Source organism: Dasypus novemcinctus, chromosome 1 (assembly GCF_030445035.2).
Source record: "Dasypus novemcinctus isolate mDasNov1 chromosome 1, mDasNov1.1.hap2, whole genome shotgun sequence".
NCBI classification, from domain to species: domain Eukaryota; kingdom Metazoa; phylum Chordata; class Mammalia; order Cingulata; family Dasypodidae; genus Dasypus; species Dasypus novemcinctus.
Window position 1 is genome coordinate 157,272,777 of NC_080673.1, and position 17,894 is coordinate 157,290,670.

General features: G+C 39.2%; 1 protein-coding gene across 1 annotated transcript; it reads left to right on the forward strand.

Annotated features, from left to right (window-relative positions):
* Positions 1-1,159: 1,159 nt before the first annotated feature.
* On the forward strand, positions 1,160-17,731 carry CNGA1 (cyclic nucleotide gated channel subunit alpha 1). Its single transcript, XM_004469758.3, has 8 exons — positions 1,160-1,269; positions 3,040-3,156; positions 4,917-4,979; positions 10,909-10,950; positions 11,030-11,140; positions 13,654-13,761; positions 14,502-14,608; positions 15,925-17,731. The coding sequence occupies exons 1-8, from the start codon at positions 1,163-1,165 to the stop codon at positions 17,337-17,339; spliced, it is 2,070 nt and encodes a 689-aa protein (XP_004469815.2). The 5' UTR covers positions 1,160-1,162; the 3' UTR covers positions 17,340-17,731.
* Positions 17,732-17,894: the final 163 nt, after the last annotated feature.

Here is a 17,894-nt window from a genome sequence, read left to right on the forward strand (position 1 = left end):
ATTTTTGTAATATAAATACATTTTTTTAGCTCCTACTTTATTATTTATGTTTTCACTGAAAAGGTAAAACGATCATAATGAGTTATGTTTAAGATGTACAGTTAGTGCTTAGTGCAGGAGTGATTCCAGTTTTATATTGCAAAATTTTATTATATTTCAAGTATTGTGCTTAAGAGCTCCAGATTGAACTTTCCCAAAGAACTATCTATGTCAGCACCTGAATATGTAAAGAGGTGGATGTGGAGAATCATGGGTATGTGTTAGTATCTGTGGCAATTTGAAGCTGGGTGGATCCCAGAAGATCATGTACTTAAAGCTAATCCATTTTTGTGCATGTAAACCTATTGTAGATGGGACCTTTCGATTACATTACTTTGGTAGGGCATGAACCAGGGTGGGTCTTAATCCTTTTACTGGAGTCCTTTGTAAATGGAGGAATAAAAGCCTCAGACATAGAAATAAAGCGGCAGAAACAGATACCCTGAGAAGCTAAGAGAGAGGTCCTTAAGGCTGGAGGCTGGAATCAGCAGAGCACAGAGGCCTGGAAAGAGACCTCTGAGGGGCTGAAAGAGATGAGGCCTGGAGAAGAGTGGGGAGATGAGCCATAGGCTTGGTTGCCCACAGCTGAACTGGGGGAGAAAGTCAGACTGGAGGAGAAGGCAGAGCCGTCATTATGCCCTGCAAAATGTGTGCCTGATGGTCACAGCTGCAACTTGGTGAGACAGCATCTCTTGAGGATTTTTGTTTTGGACAATTTCATGGCCTCAGAAATGTAAGCTTGTAACATAAAAAATTCCCATTATAAAAGCCAACCCATGTCCAGTGCATTGCTGCTAGCAGCCTTTAGCAAAATAAACTGGCCTCCAAGGGCCCTGATTTATAGTGAATATGGTTGTACCTCTAGCATAGCTCAGAGGAATTATTCAAGGTTGTTCATTCTGATATATGTGTGTATCTACTTCCAGAATATATGGCCACCCTGTATAGATTATATATGCACATATGCACACTTTGTTTTGAAGATAGTAATATATGGCTTTGTGATAGTCTGTTATTATAGCCTTCGAAATATGATAGAATGAAACTTTTGATTATATATGTTAATATGTCAAAAAATTCTTTCCCACTAATAAGACTTCTTAATCCCCAGACCAAGTTAATCATGAAGACAAATGTTATCAATACACAGCACTCCTTTGTATATATTCCCAATGTAATTGTACTAGATACTGAAAAGGAAATAAGAAGGATGGAAAATGGAGCATGCAGGTGAATCCATGCATTTTTCCTTACATTTTTAATACTAGCAATGGTTCTTTAGTAGGTTTAATTTCAATTTAACTTTGTAATTTGCAACCTTAAACTCTGTAACTTATCTAATTGAGGGAAATTTGTAATTTAGAATAGCATAACTTGTCTACTAAATGAACATAGACAGTATTGTGGTCAGTTTTTACAAGTATCAGCTAAGCACCTATGTTAAATATTTCCTTAGTTACCGCTATAACTTTTCTTCTTGAGAGATTTCAAATCTAAAAGGATATCATTTCTGTAAATAAATATGAAAAAGTACATTGAGTAATAAGTGCTAAAAATACATGTTAAAATAAAATATTAGAAGAGATATTATTTATGGAAGTTTGACCAGTTTACAAACCATGAATCAAAAAGCATCCAAACCACATGTGGAAAGGATCTCCATTGGGGGTCCCTATAAGGGGCTCCTTATTTAGGGCAAACTTGGAACCATGTGAGGAAATGTTCTGATTGGCTGATTCTGTTTCCATTTTATATAATGATTCTTACAAAGTGGGGAGCAGATAGACATTGATTAGTATGGTATGGTTGTTTATTGTAATAAGCTAGCTCTCCTGGACTGAAACTGTTCAATCACAAGATGATGTCTATCTTCAGTCCTGTAGGGTAAATTCCATTGTTCCGTTTTCTTGGAAAGTCCCTGCAGTCAATTGCTTTTGTCTTCTTGAAAGTCCTTTCTTGGAAAGGGACTCCTCCAGAAAATGCACAATGCAAGTGTCCATTTTATTTTACTTGAAAGTATGTTTTAGGAAGTGGATGTGGCTCAAGTGATAAGGCCTCTGCCTACCACTGTGCCTACCACAGAAACTGGGTTTGATCCCTGGGGCCTCCTAGTGAAAAAAGAAGGGGAAGTGTGCCTGTATGGTGAGCCAGTGACAGTGTGCAAGCCGAGTGCCCATGTGGTGAACCGAGTTCCCATGTGAAGCCTGCATGGCAAGCCAGGTGCCTGTATGGCAAGCCGAGTGCCCGCACAGTGAGCTGAGTGTCCATGTGGTGAGTCAGTGCCTGTGTGGAAAGTCAGTGCCTGTGCAAGTGAGTCACACAGCAAGATGATGGTGCAACAAAAGAGACACAAGGGGAGAGTCAAATGAAGTGCAACAGAGACCAGAAACTGAGGTGGTGCAATTTGACAGAGAACCTCTCTCCATATCAGGGGTCTCCAGGATAAAGTTCTGGCGAATCCTAGAGGAGAAAAACAAGATGACAAAAAGAGAAATAGATAGAGAAGACCAAACAGTAAATAGACACAGACAGTAAAGACAGCAGGATGGGGGAGAGGGAGGGGGAGGGGGAGGTGAAGGAAAAAAGTGTATTTTAAAGTTGTTATCCTATATATGAATAGAATATGTGATTGGGTTTTTTTTTGGTGAAAGAAAACATTATTAGTAGGTAACTCATACAATTGCATAACAATATCTAAAGCACGGATACCAAATTTTTTATCTGTTAAACACTAATATTAACATCAGTCAATATATCAAACAATAGGAATGCAGAGGACCTGGAAAATAGTTTCTTAATTGAATGCATTTTACTGAATTATGTAAAATTCTTGACATAATTTCATGTATTCTGTACAGTTATTACACTCTAAAATTATGTGTGTAAATTTGAGAGGGAAAGGAAAGAGATGAGGCAACAGTTCTCATTGAAATATTAACCCTCATATACAATGGTTTAAAACATTGATCTAAATAATCTCTGCCTCCTATTGGTCCATAGTTCCTTTTCTGATAATGATGACAGTACCTCTATATTTGAAGAATCAGAGAGTGAAAACCCCTGTGCAAGGGATTCCTTTAGACATAGCTCACATGGAAGGAGAGGACCATCACAGAGGTGAGCAGTATGATTAACCCTTCAGTATCTGTTTGTTTGTTTTTTAAAGATTTATTTATATTTACCGCCCCCCCATCCTCCTGATTTGCACTCACTATCTGCTTTCTGTGTCTGTTCTCGGTATGCTTTCTGTGTCTGCTCCTCGTCTTTTAGGAGGCACTGGAAACCAAACCCAGGACCTCCCATGTCGGAGGAAGGAGCCCAATCACTTGAGCCACATCCACTCCCTGCTTTTTGTGTCTCTTGTTGTGGCTTCTCATCTCATTGCATCATCTCGTTGTGTCAGCTTGCTGAGCCAACCTGTCAGGTCAGCTTGCTGTCTTGCTCGTCTTCTTTAGGAGGCACTGGGAACCAAACCCAGGGCCTCCCATATGAGAGGTGGGTGCCTAGCTGCTTGAGTCACATCTGCTCCAGTATCTATTTTTAAGCCATTTTTAGATGAAAGATCTTCCACAGAGTGGGTTTAGCAAATTTTCCTTCTAACAAACCAATATGCAGGATCTCTGTAGTAACTTGCTGCTTCTGTTCCTTATCCTCTCTTGGGAAGCAGCCACTGCTTGATTATTCATTACTATGGGCTACCAAGTTATAAACACTCTTGCTGATCATTTTCCCTGAGAGCCACATCTGTCCCCTAAGATACATCATGCTTCAGTCCACTCTGATTTTCTTTCTGACCCGTCTTCCAGGGCCCTGAAACAATCATATTGAGAGGGTTGGCTGTCATTCTCTAAGAGGTTATATCACTTTTGTCCCTACTTTCAGGGAAGGAAGAAGAGAAAAGCTAAGAATCCTTAGTAGGAATAAGGTGGTCATGGGAATGTCAAAAGATTGGGGACTCTGAGGGTGTAGACAGTGTGGTATTGATGTGGATCAGGGATTCCCAGCCTATGAAACATAATTACCTTTTCCTTGCATTTTCCCCTCCTTCTCTTGCTTCTGTTGCTCCTCTCTCCATTGCCCATCTCCAGCCTTCCCATTATTTTTTATCTATCTTTCAACTTTTTCCCTTCTCCCTGCCAATCTAAGTCTTAGGTCCCTTGCAGGGGTTGGTGGACCCAAGTTGGTTCACTCAAGGCCAAGGAGGATGCTAACTCTTGGTGTAGTCATCGATCAAGAGGCATTTACTAACTACTTTGTTTCAAGGCACTGATATTTGGCAACTCATGCTTCTTGGAGGCTCTATATTTTCAAAAGTTTTCTAGGCAATCTTCAATAACCAGTACAAACTGAAAACAATTTTTTTTTGAGGTACCAGAGTCAACACTCAACCACTGAGCCACATTGGCTCCCTGGAGTTGGTTTTTTCATTTGTTTCCTTGTTGTTTGTTTTTTTGTTTGTTTGTTTGTTTGTTTGTTTTTAGGAAGCACTGGGGACTGAACCTGGGACCTCCCATGTGGGAAGAAGTCACTCAACCACTTCAGCCACATCCACTCCCCAATTTGTTCTTTTCTTTTTTTCTCACGTGGGGCGGCATTCCTTACGGGGCATACTCCTTGTGCATGGGGCTCCCCTACTTGGGGACACCCCTGTACGGCAGAGCACTCCTTGTGTGCATCAGCACTGTGCATGGGCCAGCTTCACCATAAGGGTCAGGAGGCCCTGGGTTTGAACCTTAGACCTCCCATGTGGTAGGCGGATGCCCTATCCATTCAGGCAAATCCGCTTCCCCCAATTTGTTCTTTAAGACTATCTGCTTACCACAGACATTATCCAGATGGTGACGTCTGTGATTTCACTGTACTTTTTCATTTCTCAGGGAGCTATACCTGCCTGGTGCCATTGCACTTTTCAATGTTAACAACAGCAGCAATAAGGACCAGTAAGTACATTTACAATAGAAAACTAAAGCTTTGTTTTAAAACCATTCATAACGTAGGGATATATTTAAATCTGTTATAGAGCAAATATATATGAGGAAAACTCTATTTAATACAATGGTGTAGCAGTTTGATATGGTTATGAATTCCAAAAATAGATATTGGATTATGTTTGTAATCTGGTCTGTACCTGGGCATGATTAAGTTATGATTAGGGCTTTGATTGGGCCACGTCATTAGGAAGTTGAGTCCCAACCAATTTCTGGTATTTTGCATCAGCATCCCTTTGGCTGACTAATACAGAATTTGGTGCCGAGGAGTGGGGAAGTGCTTTTGCAATTACCTAAATGCTGGAATGGTTTTATAAATGGGTAAGGGGTATTTTTTGGAGGAAGTGTGAGATGCTTGATGGAAAAGGCCTAGATTGCTTTGAAGAGATGGTTGATAACAGTATGGATGCTAAAGAGACTTTTTATGATGCCTTAGAAATAATTGATAAAACTCTCATTGCAATCTGGAGGAAAGGCAATCATATCTTAAAGTTGCAGAGAACTTAGCAAGATTAACTCCTGGTGTTTTATGGAAGGAAGAATTTGAAAATGGCGAGCCTGGGCATTTAGCTGAAGAATGTTCCAAAAACCAGAGAATGCAGCTTGGCTTCTGCTTACAGCTTATAGCAAAATGGTGGATGAGAGAGATATGCTACGCTGAGGACTGAATTGTCAGGCACAAAGAAAACAGAAACTAATTCTGGAAATTTAAGCTTTTGGAAATCAAGATCCCAGATGAAAGTGCCCCATTGGAGGACTTAACTAAACTTGGAACTGCTAAATCAACATTGAAAATGTAGTTACCTAGGAAAGATTTGTGGAAAGTCTTACTGTCGGATGGCTTGGACCCCTGCTTCCTGCATGCTAAATCAACAAAGTTTCTGAGAGAGCTGTATGAACAAAACCACTGTCAGCCTGGACATGGAAAGGAGAGATTGAAGGAGAAACAGCTTTAAGAGGAAAACCATGAAAGCTGAGATCTGGAATTAAGATATCACCTTGGGCCAAGAGAGGAACTCCACCCATGTGTACAGAAAGGGTGAGTTTGCCCCAACAGTTGAAGAGGGTGGATGTTCCTGTTCAATGTTCTGGGAGAGTTTTGCTACCCCAGGGTATAGAGAGGGTGGAGCACATTGCCCGAGGATTAGGGCAGTTAAGGTCAGCACTCCATAGGTCTGAGAGGGGTGGATCTGTCCCCCAAAGGTTAGGGAAGGTCAGGTGGTCAACTTCTTGTTCTGAGAGGGTTGAGCCTATATGCCAAACGTTAGGGGGAATGTTGCCTTCACATCACTGTACTCTAACCCAAAGATTGGGTAAAGTGTGGCAATCATCCCAACATTCTTGGAGGTAGAGGTCTGGAGCTTGGTCGACACCCAGATATTTGATGAGGATGGCACCAAGAAAATGGCTTTTGGGAAAGATAGTGGAAAGGGTGAGTTCCCATAAGACCCCAAGGAGAAAAAGCCATCTTCTTAAGAATGACTCTCAGACTTTGAAATTGAACAGAGAATTCCCTGTAGATCTACTGAACTATAGAGAAACCATGACTCATGTTTCCCTCCAAAATTCTCCTTAGTGTAATGAAAATGCTTATCCTTTGTCCATTTGTGTATTGGAAGCAGATAAATTGTTTTTTAATTTCAGAGGTCTATAGCAGAAATGACTTTGCCCCAGAACAAATTGTATTTCTTTAAATTGATTGTGATATGATTTAGTACTTGCATTGTTACTGATTTAAGGTATTTTTGAATATTGTAATTTTTTTCTAAATTCAGAGGATGGAGTGTAGCAGTTTGATATGGTTATGAATTCCAAAAATAGATATTGGATTATGTTTGTAATCTGGTCTGTACCTGGGCATGATTAGGTTATGATTAGGGCTTTGATTGGACCACATCATTAGGAAGTTGAATCCCCACCCCTTGGTGGGTGGGGACTCACAGATAAAAGGCATAGCAAAGGACAGAGTAGAGGGTTTTTGATGTTGGAGTTTTGATGTTGGAGTTTGATGCTGAAGCCTTAAGCTGGAGCCCCAGGAAGTAAGCTCACAGAGGAAAGAGAAGCCAGCCCCAGGAAGAGAGGAATACCGAGCCCAGGAAGAAACAAGCCATGGGAAGAAAGGAACCTTGAAGCAAGACCCTGGAAGGGAGGAACCCAGGAAGCCTAAACTGTCGCAGCCATCGGCAGCCATCTTGTTCCAACACATGAAAATAGGCTTTGGTGAGGGAAGTAACTTATGCTTTATGGCCTGGTATCTGGAGGTTCCTACCCCAGAGAAACACCCTTTATAAAAACCAACCAGTTTCTGGTATTTTGCATCAGCACCCCTTTGACCGTCTAATACAAACGGCATTCTATTATTCTTTTGTTTGTTTATTTACTTCTGAAAATGCAGCTACCCGTATTGAGTAGTATTTATTTATTCATTTATTTGAATAAAGATGGAAAAACTATGTCTACACTGTACATGCAATTGTCCTTCCTTTTGGATTGACTGGCTGACAAAAATAAATGAAAAAATTATTAATCCTTTCCATTCTCAGTCAATGTACCTTAGGTCAGGTTCTCTAGGAAACAGTCTCTGAGATGGAGGTCTGTGTGCACAGGTTTACTGGGAGTTCTCTCAGGAAGTATACTTGGAAAGAAGTTAGGGAAGCAGGATTGGGCAGAGGGAGAATTTGAACTTTAGTGAGAGAGTTGACATGCAATGTGATCCCATGGGGAGCTCTGGAGCAGGGATGGTCCTTTGTTGTCATTCCAAATTTAAACAATAGGACAGGGCCTTTGTACGCCAGCACAGTCATTGGACGAGGGCTGTCAGTAATCAACTTTCTCTCAGGAGGTGGGAGAATGAATGCCCAAGCCCTGAAGGGGGGATCTCAGTGGTGCACCACTGACCCTACAGTCTACCTCTTGCACTGCTCATATCCACTTTCTTCTTTTTTTCTGTAGAAATTTATAAGGGGAAGATTAATGCCATAGACTAATGTTCATGACAGTTACAGTTGGTCTTAGGCTTTAACTGAAATTCCTCACTCCCTCCTCTCCTACTTATTCTGGAGTCCTCTCACCCTTGGACAGCACCTTTACTGGTCGAAGTGGCTTATCTGGTAGAGTAATCCAGACCCTAATTCCTGAGGGATCTGAGCCCTTTATCACCCTGTCCTTCTTGGGTCATGTATGCTGCACATGTTCGTTTACTATCCAAATTAGGCTAGGGAATACCAAGAGATACCACAGTGGATCATTTAGATACTAAATAAAGTCCCCCTTTCTTCATATTACATAACAACAGCCCAATCTACTCCTGATGATCAGAGTCTATTACCTCTGCCAGTATAGTGACTCCCTTCCTTGCCTACTAGTTGTTTGGCATGAGAAGTCCAAAGTGGTTGGACAGCCATAGCATAAAATTTAATGGGACTCTAACAGTGTTTCTGGTAGAAGCATGGCCTCTCTAGAAACCAGGACCTCTAGACCCACAATGCCTAAAGTTGGGGGAGTAGTAAAGCCCCAATTTCTCAAGTGAACCATTCCTACTTAGATTCCTTGGTGTCTAGACCCATTCATTGTATATAGGCATTGTATATAGGCATATAGGTATCATATATGGTCACTGATATAGAGTTTATACCATATCTTGGAAGGTGGCATCCCATCTTTCTAGGGTATCATCTCTGTGGCATGACTTCAGCTGTGCCATTACAAAGTCACTCCATAACTCTATCAGGCCAGCAGCTTCTGAACAATATAGCATATGATAGTAACATTGTATCCCTTGTTCAGTGCTCAATGTCATATCTCCTTTGCAGTAAAATGTGTCCCTTGGTCCAAAGTGGTATTATGCAGTGATCTGTTAATGGAGCATACTCTATAAACTTCTGAATAGTAGTGCTGGCCAAAGGCCTATGGCAATAAACAAATCAGTATCCAGAATATATATTGATTCAAGTCAAGATATTCTATGCTCCTTCCTAGTGCAATCTAATGTAATCTAATGTAATGAACTTGACAATGAGGGACTGATTGCTCTCCTCAAGGGATAGTGCTGTATTGAAGTTGCAGCATTGATTCTGTAACACACAGGTTGGACATAGTTAGATCACCTTCGTGAATGGGAACCCACACATTGGGCCTATGCATAGTTCATCTTTACAATCATGGATGCTCAATTCAAAATACTGTGCCAGCATCGAGGAGGCTGATGACAGAGACAGACCATGTCATTCTGTCTACTTGATTGTTGAGTGCCTTTTCTGTGGTGAACACTATTTGATGGGCATTACCATAGGATATAAAGATTTTCAAACTTTGTGCTCAGACCATAAGTCCATTTAGTCATCTTCTTCTCTTTTTTTTTCAGAATACAGTATTATTTATGAAAATTAAAAATGCATGTCCATAAAATAACAATAGGCATTTTGCTAGAATACATACAAATAAAACACACTGGAATGATCTCCTAGAAGGGTAGGGACAAGGGCATGGAGAGGTAGAGGAATAAAATGGAATAAAGCAAGAAAGTGGCCTTACTTGGGCCAGTAATATCTGGATGTGAGACATTGATAAATTCAACCCTCTGTTCTTGAAAACAAAACAAAACCAAAAAGGCGCCCATATGCAAGAAACATAATAATGCTACAGGCATTGTGGGAGGACCCGTTTCAGCCTGGAGAAGTCAGGAAAGCTATGGATAAGTAGAATTTTGGTATGGGTAAACAAGTGTGTGTGTGTGTATGGGTGTATGCAGGGGGCAGGGGGTGGCATTTCAGAATGTTTAATGATGTCTACCACCTATTGATCACATTATATGTTTATCTCATTTGATTTCAAGGAAGTTTGAATTTCTTCATTTTGTGATCTGAAATTCAGAGAGATTAAGTAACTTGTCAAGGAACACAATTTAGCCCCTAACTACAAAGCCCATTCTGTTTACGTTGCACAGAAGAGTTGTTCTCAGTAGGTAACAGATTTATAGAGAGGGCTACTTAATTTATTTTTGTATAAAACCCACAATGCTTCAGGCAGGTGGTGGATTCATATTCCTGATCAGAGTTATCAAGTTCTCTTCATTATCTCTAGGATCCATCATCTCCTTTTCTTTCCCGCCACCTCTACTCTTGTCTTATTGGATTTTTTATTGTGCCAACAGCTCCTAACAGATATTCTTCACTCACCCTCGCTCATCCATTTAGATCTATTTAGAACAAATGTTTGTCCTCTCAATCTCCTCTTAAAACTATAGTGACACTCCCCTCCTCGCCCAAAATTGCCATCAGAGGAGAGTCTCAAATTTCTGGACTTCAAGGACTTTCATGTTCTAACCTAAGGCCATGGTTCATGCCAAAAAAAAAGAAAGATGTGGTTGGCTGAACTTAGTCTTCTTATCCAGAGCTCTTTTTCCTGACCTTTCAATCTTTTCCTAACCAGGTCCCTGACCAACCAGTCAAGACATTGGTGACTGCCCATGAGTTCTTGTACATTCTTTATTTGGCCCATTTCTATTTCCACACAAAGTGGATGACTGTACTCCTGAAACTATGCCTACTGGGAAAATTAACTGTATGACTGTCTTGCAGGGTGATCATTGTCTGGGCAATAGTGTAAACATGGCCATTTGATTCTTACACCCTCATGACAAACTGACTAATCCATAGATCAAGTTCCATCAGTTCATCCTAAAGGACCGTGCATATGGCATAGTAGGGAACTGAGGGAAAAATGTGTAGAATAGTGGTAGGTGGCAGGGTTCTGGTTTCTGAGCATTGGGACAGGTCTTTGAATGCATAGCTGAGAATTCTTGCTCAAGAAAAAAGAAAGTATATAAAAATGCAGGTCAGTGTAATTTGATTATATGACTGAGATATTATTTCTTCTTTAGAGAGCCAAAAGAAAAAAAGAAAAAGAAAAAGGAAAAGAAGAGGTAAGCTAGACTTTTACATGACTGACTCCCCATTTTTCTGCCCATAGCATTCTAGTGACTACATAATTTCCTATTACAGCAAGCCCGGTGATAAAAATGAAAATAAAAAGAACCCAGAGAAGAAAAAGAAGAAAGAAAAAGGAAAAGAGGGTAAAAAGAAAGAAGACAAAAGCAAAGATAAGAAAGAGGAGTATGTAGTTTTACTGATATTGAAATTAAGGATGAATTTGTGATGTGTTTTGAACCCAGTGCATAATTTCCCACGTCATAAAGCAGGAAGAAAATTTATGGTAAAGAAATGCTGTTAAAGATTAAATAAATTATCAAAAGCAAATTAGGACTTTTTGTCTAATATCCCTAAAATTAGCTATGACACTATTTCTTTGTTTTCTTATCAAGAATTTTCACTGTTAGTTCTCTTCCACAAGCATTGGTGAAGAGAAGCTTACCACTGGGAGGTAGTAAGGTTCCAAGAAAATCAGATTCTAGGATCTTGTTATTTACTGTTTGTTTTTTTTCCAATTGAAGATATAAATTTAATAATTTCTTTAAAAATTTTGAACAATAAATACTGTATGGCATATACTCCAAAGGAAAGATGCCTCATTGCCAAAGCCATGCTTTAATTTTGAGAGAGGAACAAATGCTATCAAAACCAGTCTCTTAAAAGGTACTTTTCAAAGCAAATATTTGAGAATTAACATTTCACAAGGGTGAGTCCAAGTGACATTTTACTTTTCATTAAAGGGAAAATTATATTCTGAACTTCCTTAAATAATTCTCTACAGACAATAATACTGTTAATTATGTCTATTTAGAAAGTTGGAGTTTGGATAAGGGGAAAGCCCTTAAAAATATGGGTTTGATAACAGAAAATTTTTAAAAAAATTTCCATTGGACCATATATTTTTTTCTTCCTTCCTCTTGCCCTCTATTGCCTCTCCTAAAGAATATTTTCTACATACTTACGAATAAATGCTTTTTATTAGGTTGTGATATATTATTCTTTCCCTACTGAGGAGAATGAAGCTACATTCCCCATCCCACCCCCTCACCCCCATAGTTCCGTTTTGCTTTGTAAACTGGCATGGTGGGGGAGAGGAGGCAGTTAGGGAGAGGGAAAGTGGCAAAGCCACCATTCTCCCACCAGCCATAGTTTATTTTTTTAGGAAGTACTGGAGAATGTCCCCAGGATCTCATGAACTGAGCTACATCTGTTCCCCAGTGAGAGTTGTTTTTTTCATTTGTTTGTTTTGTTTTTAGGAGGCAATCAGGGATCAAACCTGGGACCTCCTATATTGGAAGCAGGCACTCAACCACTTGAACTACAACCATTCCCCACCACCCATAGTTTTGCATGACATATGCTACTATTTTTTCTCAGTGGCCAGAGTCATAGAACTGTCTGTAGAATCACAGTAAAACCAGGGCTTCAATAAAAGTCTAATGTATGACTGGTGATTTGTCTATTAACATCTCATTAACTATTTTCTTATGACTAGTGACCTTATGTCAGTCTAATCTTCTCACTGTAGTATAAGTTCTCCAACTTACTTCTGTTTCACTGAGGGTAATGGGCATAACCAAATGTTCTTATTCCTTGGTAATCACTTCCTTTATTTCTTTTTTCCACCTATAGTAAAGTTTATTTTTAAAGAGTTTTTAGATTACAGAAAAGTTACACCAAAAGTATAAGGGATTCCCATATACCCATACCCCTCCCCATCCACCTCTTCCCCTATTAACAGCATCTTATAGTAGTGAGGTGCATTTGTTACAATTGATGAATAAATATTGAAGCATTGCTACTAACCAAGGTCTATAGTTTACATTGTGTTTTACACTTAATACTAGTGCTCTAAAAACATCCTATGTCCCAACTATTATTCCCTCCCCCACTCCTCAGAACTTCTGGTAATCACTATCATTATATCAAAGTTACATCTTCTATTACTACAATACTAATAACTTTATATTGTCCGTGGTTGCATTACCCCATTATGTTTGTTTATTCCTCAACCTTGTGGATTTTGGGATGGTGAAACCTTCCCTGCTTCAGACTGAGAGGGGGCTTAGATCTTATGGAGCAGATGGAAAGAACTGTTTTGCTTGCAGTTATAGATAGACTGAAGATTTATGTATTTGACACATATATTTAATGAGGAGAGTGCTAATTATAGACTCAAATAAAAGGGGCTGAAGAATCATGTGTAGGGAAATTATAAATGAGATAAACTCTGTTACAATGGGGAAATAAGTTGTCATATATTCCAAGGTAAGTTCCACTGATAGGGTACCAATTTCAAGGGGTTGTGTGCCTTGCCTTATAGTGTCTGGATGGCACTAGAGCCGTCAGGAGCACCACCCCTATTTGAGACTTTGTTTACTGAGGCAGATAGTGAGATCTGGCTGAGACATGCATAAGTGTAACCTTGGATTGACCTCCCAACTTATTTAGAAATCTCTTAGTGGTAAAACTCCTTTGTATTTAACGTTTCCCCCTTTGGTTAAGGTAGTAATCCCTCAGTGCCAGGGAGGCTCATCTCTGGGAGTCATGTCCCATGCCAGACTCCAGGGCAGAATGGTGGAGGGGGCGGGAGAGGAAGTGCATCTGCTGACTTTGGCTTAGAGTTCACATTTAAGTAACAAGAAGGTTTTCAGGCAATAACCCTATGGTAACTCTTTATTTCTAATTGCTGCTAGGGAGAAGAAAGAAGTCATGGTAATTGACCCCTCAGGAAACATATATTACAACTGGCTGTTTTGTATTACCTTGCCTGTTATGTACAACTGGACTATGATTATTGCAAGGTATCTATATATTTTTGTGGATCTCAACCTCTTTCTAGTTTCCCTGTTAACCTAGAGCTCTCCAAGATATCCCTTGTTTCCCCATCATAGTTTGTGAGGAGAAGCTACATTATTCCTGGTGTGCTTTTCCTGCAATCTGCAGTGGGTACTTCAGTTTCTAATACACTAGATACCTAGTACTGGGATGAAGGGATGGAGTTACTTTTAAAGTTTTGATTGCTCATTCATTTACTTAGATCTTTGGGAGTAATTATATTTTCTTTGGCCTAGGAGAAAAAAACTTTGCCAATAGAGAAAACAGATCAAGAATCTAGGTTGCTACTGAGCAAAATACATCTCCCAAAATTTCTTTGGTTCTGTCTTTTTGACATTTTAGCCATCCAGGACCAATTGCTATTTCCTAAAGCATTTTGGGTATGAATAATCATTATGAACCTGGTGATCACTATGTTTTACCTGACACGTTTCGATTTTGACTTAAGGTCATTTATTATTATTTGATGTTCTTACAAAGCAGACTAGTATATAAGTAAAGAACATGGGAATTCAGAAGTGTGCAAAAAATATATTCAATCACCCAGGGAAGGAGTTGGGAAAGCTGTGTTTGGTTAAATGGACTAAGGATCCCTCCCAGCCTTTTTGCATGTTATACTTTACACCATGATAAAGATTATGTAAAGAAGGCTTTTAGTTAAATTGGCCCCCATTTCATTTTGTTTATAAAAGTTTTTCTTTTGCAGAGCGTGTTTTGATGAACTTCAGTCTGATTACCTAGAATATTGGCTCGTTTTTGATTACTTATCAGATATAGTCTATCTTCTTGATATGTTTATACGAACAAGAACAGGTAAATATATTCAGTTGGGATATTTTACAATTTCATGGCTTTACCTCTATAATATAATTTAGAATTTCCTAAATCAAGTGTTGTTCAAAATAGACTCACAGAATCTGTTTTAGAGGAAAAGGAGAAATTGAAAGCAAGATTATAATATGCCCACCCACAGAGATAGGCCACTCCAACTGATTCAGAAGGATGTTACTAGGCAACCTTTTTGAATGTCATTGGTGGCTTTCTCTATATTATCTTATTCATTGGACTTATGCCATGTGATGGGAATAGATATCAGAAATATTCTGCTAGCTCTGTAGGGAGAGGGTAATTGCTACCTAAAAGGGAGATATCTTAAAGAGGCATACAGAAAAAAAATTCTCATTGTACCCAGCAGAGCTGTAACCACAAATTTAAAAAGAAGCAGGAAGCACTCCCTTCAGTCACCTTTGTGGTTCATGGTAGGGCACTGTTAACAAGGGGCACTATCTGATAGCATCATATTTGAAGTATTCCTGTTAAGTAGGTTCTAAGGTCAGTTGTTTCTAAGCTGAGTTATGCATGTAAGTGTAACGAGTTTGCACATCATTTAGGCTTTAAGAACCGTTAAACTAGGGACATTCTCTAAATATCAGTGCCCTGGATCAAACTTCAGTTGCTGTGTTCTATTTATAGCTCTGGTAACCAGTATGAATGGAGGAAAAAATTCTTTCCCTAGTGTAAAGTATCAGAGTGCTGAAATTCTGGGTTTAACATGCAAAGCCTCAAAGGCTGCTGCCCCTGTTAGCTGCATAGGAAAAGGGAAGGTCATAGGTGTCCAAGGAAGCCTGGGGAGAAGACAGGGGCAAGAAAGAGATAAAAATGTAGCCTAGAAGGACACTTGTGCTTCATACTGAAGAGGCAAGGCAAGAACATGTATAATAGTCAGACAGTAGGGTTGGTACCAGAGCTTTGTGGATGGGGATGGGGTTCCATCCCGAGAGTGGCATGAGGTATTAGGCACAGAGCTAGGATGTTCAGGAAACATTCCAAGAGCACTATCCATAGAAGGAATAGCTTTACCTGGAAGGAAGATGCTGGATTTAGGGAGAACTTCAGGACTCAAAGTACATAATATATAATCTGTTACCTTTTTGCAGTTAGGTTTTTATTTCTGCAATATTTCCACAAAAGCATATGTTGATTGGTACTCAAATCTTATTGTTGATAAAGGTGTATTTATTGAGAAATGCATTCTTATTTTGAACTTGACAAAGTTTATTGAGAGTTAGTTTTGGAAAATTCACAATGGCATAAAAAGGAGAAGCATTAAATTACTTTTTCTATTTTAGGTTACCTTGAACAAGGCCTGCTGGTGAAAGAAAAGCTTAAGCTCATAGAGAAATATAAATCACACTTGCAATTTAAACTTGATGTTCTGTCAGTAGTACCAACTGATCTGCTGTATTTTAAGCTGGGGTGGAACTACCCAGAAATTAGACTTAACAGATTGTTAAGGATCTCTCGTATGTTTGAGTTCTTCCAGAGAACAGAAACAAGGACAAATTATCCAAACATCTTCAGGATTTCTAATCTTGTCATGTATATTGTCATTATCATCCACTGGAATGCATGTGTGTACTACTCTATTTCCAAAGCTATTGGATTTGGAAATGATACATGGGTCTATCCTGATGTTAATGACCCTGAATTTGGCCGTTTGGCTAGAAAATATGTATATAGTCTTTATTGGTCTACATTGACTTTGACCACCATTGGCGAAACACCACCTCCTGTGAGGGATTCTGAGTATGTCTTTGTGGTGGCTGATTTCTTAATTGGAGTGTTAATTTTTGCTACCATTGTTGGTAATATAGGTTCTATGATTTCCAACATGAATGCAGCCAGAGCAGAATTTCAAGCAAGAATTGATGCTATCAAGCAATATATGCATTTTCGAAATGTAAGCAAAGATATGGAAAAGAGGGTTATTAAATGGTTTGACTATTTATGGACCAACAAAAAAACAGTTGACGAGAAAGAAGTCTTGAAGTATCTACCTGATAAACTAAGAGCAGAGATTGCCATCAATGTTCACTTAGACACATTAAAAAAGGTGCGCATTTTTGCTGACTGTGAAGCTGGTCTATTAGTGGAACTGGTCTTGAAGCTACAACCCCAAGTCTACAGTCCTGGAGATTACATTTGCAAGAAAGGGGACATTGGACGAGAGATGTACATCATAAAGGAAGGCAAACTTGCTGTGGTGGCAGATGATGGGATCACCCAGTTTGTGGTATTGAGTGATGGCAGCTACTTTGGTGAGATCAGCATTCTTAATATTAAAGGTAGCAAAGCTGGCAATCGAAGAACGGCCAATATTAAAAGTATCGGCTACTCAGATCTGTTCTGTCTCTCAAAAGATGACCTCATGGAAGCTCTAACTGAGTATCCAGATGCCAAAGCTATGCTAGAAGAGAAAGGGAAGCAAATCCTGATGAAGGATGGGCTACTGGATATAAATATCGCAAACGCTGGAAGCGATCCTAAAGACCTTGAAGAAAAGGTAATCCGAATGGAGGGGTCAGTGGACCGCCTACAAACAAGGTTTGCCCAGATCCTGGCTGAGTATGAGTCAATGCAGCAGAAACTGAAGCAAAGATTAACCAAGGTTGAGAAATTTCTGAAACCATTTACTGACGTAGAATTTTCAGCTATTGAAGGATCTGAAGGAGAAAGTGCACCCAAGGACTCAACACAGGACTAAACTATTGGTCATTAACAAGGACATCCTTCCTGATTCTTTTGGTTGTGTGATTAAAGGCAACTGTAGATTGGAAGAAGAGAAAGACTCACCTGGGCAATTTTTCCATAAGGAAAATGTGCTTTGCTGCAGGGCACAAGGCCCACACACTCGTATATGAGGTACTATGAATAAAGATTCATAGCAGCTTATGTTTTTTTTCCACAGCGAATAATATGCAAAGAAATAAACTGATAAACTTGTCAAAACCTTTATCTTCTGATTTTTTAACATGTATACTCCTTTTGTGTTATCATCTTTATAAAAGTGAACAAGTATACCTCACTTTCAGGCAATTGGCATTGTTCAGGAGTAAAATGTGTTCAGAGTAACTGAGAATTACCATGTGTATCATGTTTGGAATACTGTTTTAAAGATAACTAGAATGAAATAAAGTAAGATGAACTCTAAAATTATAGTGAATATTATTTATTTCATAATTTGGTAGAGAGTTTTGGATCTTGCAGACATTCTAGATCATTTTAATGACATTAACCATTGTGGTACTGTTGAACTTAG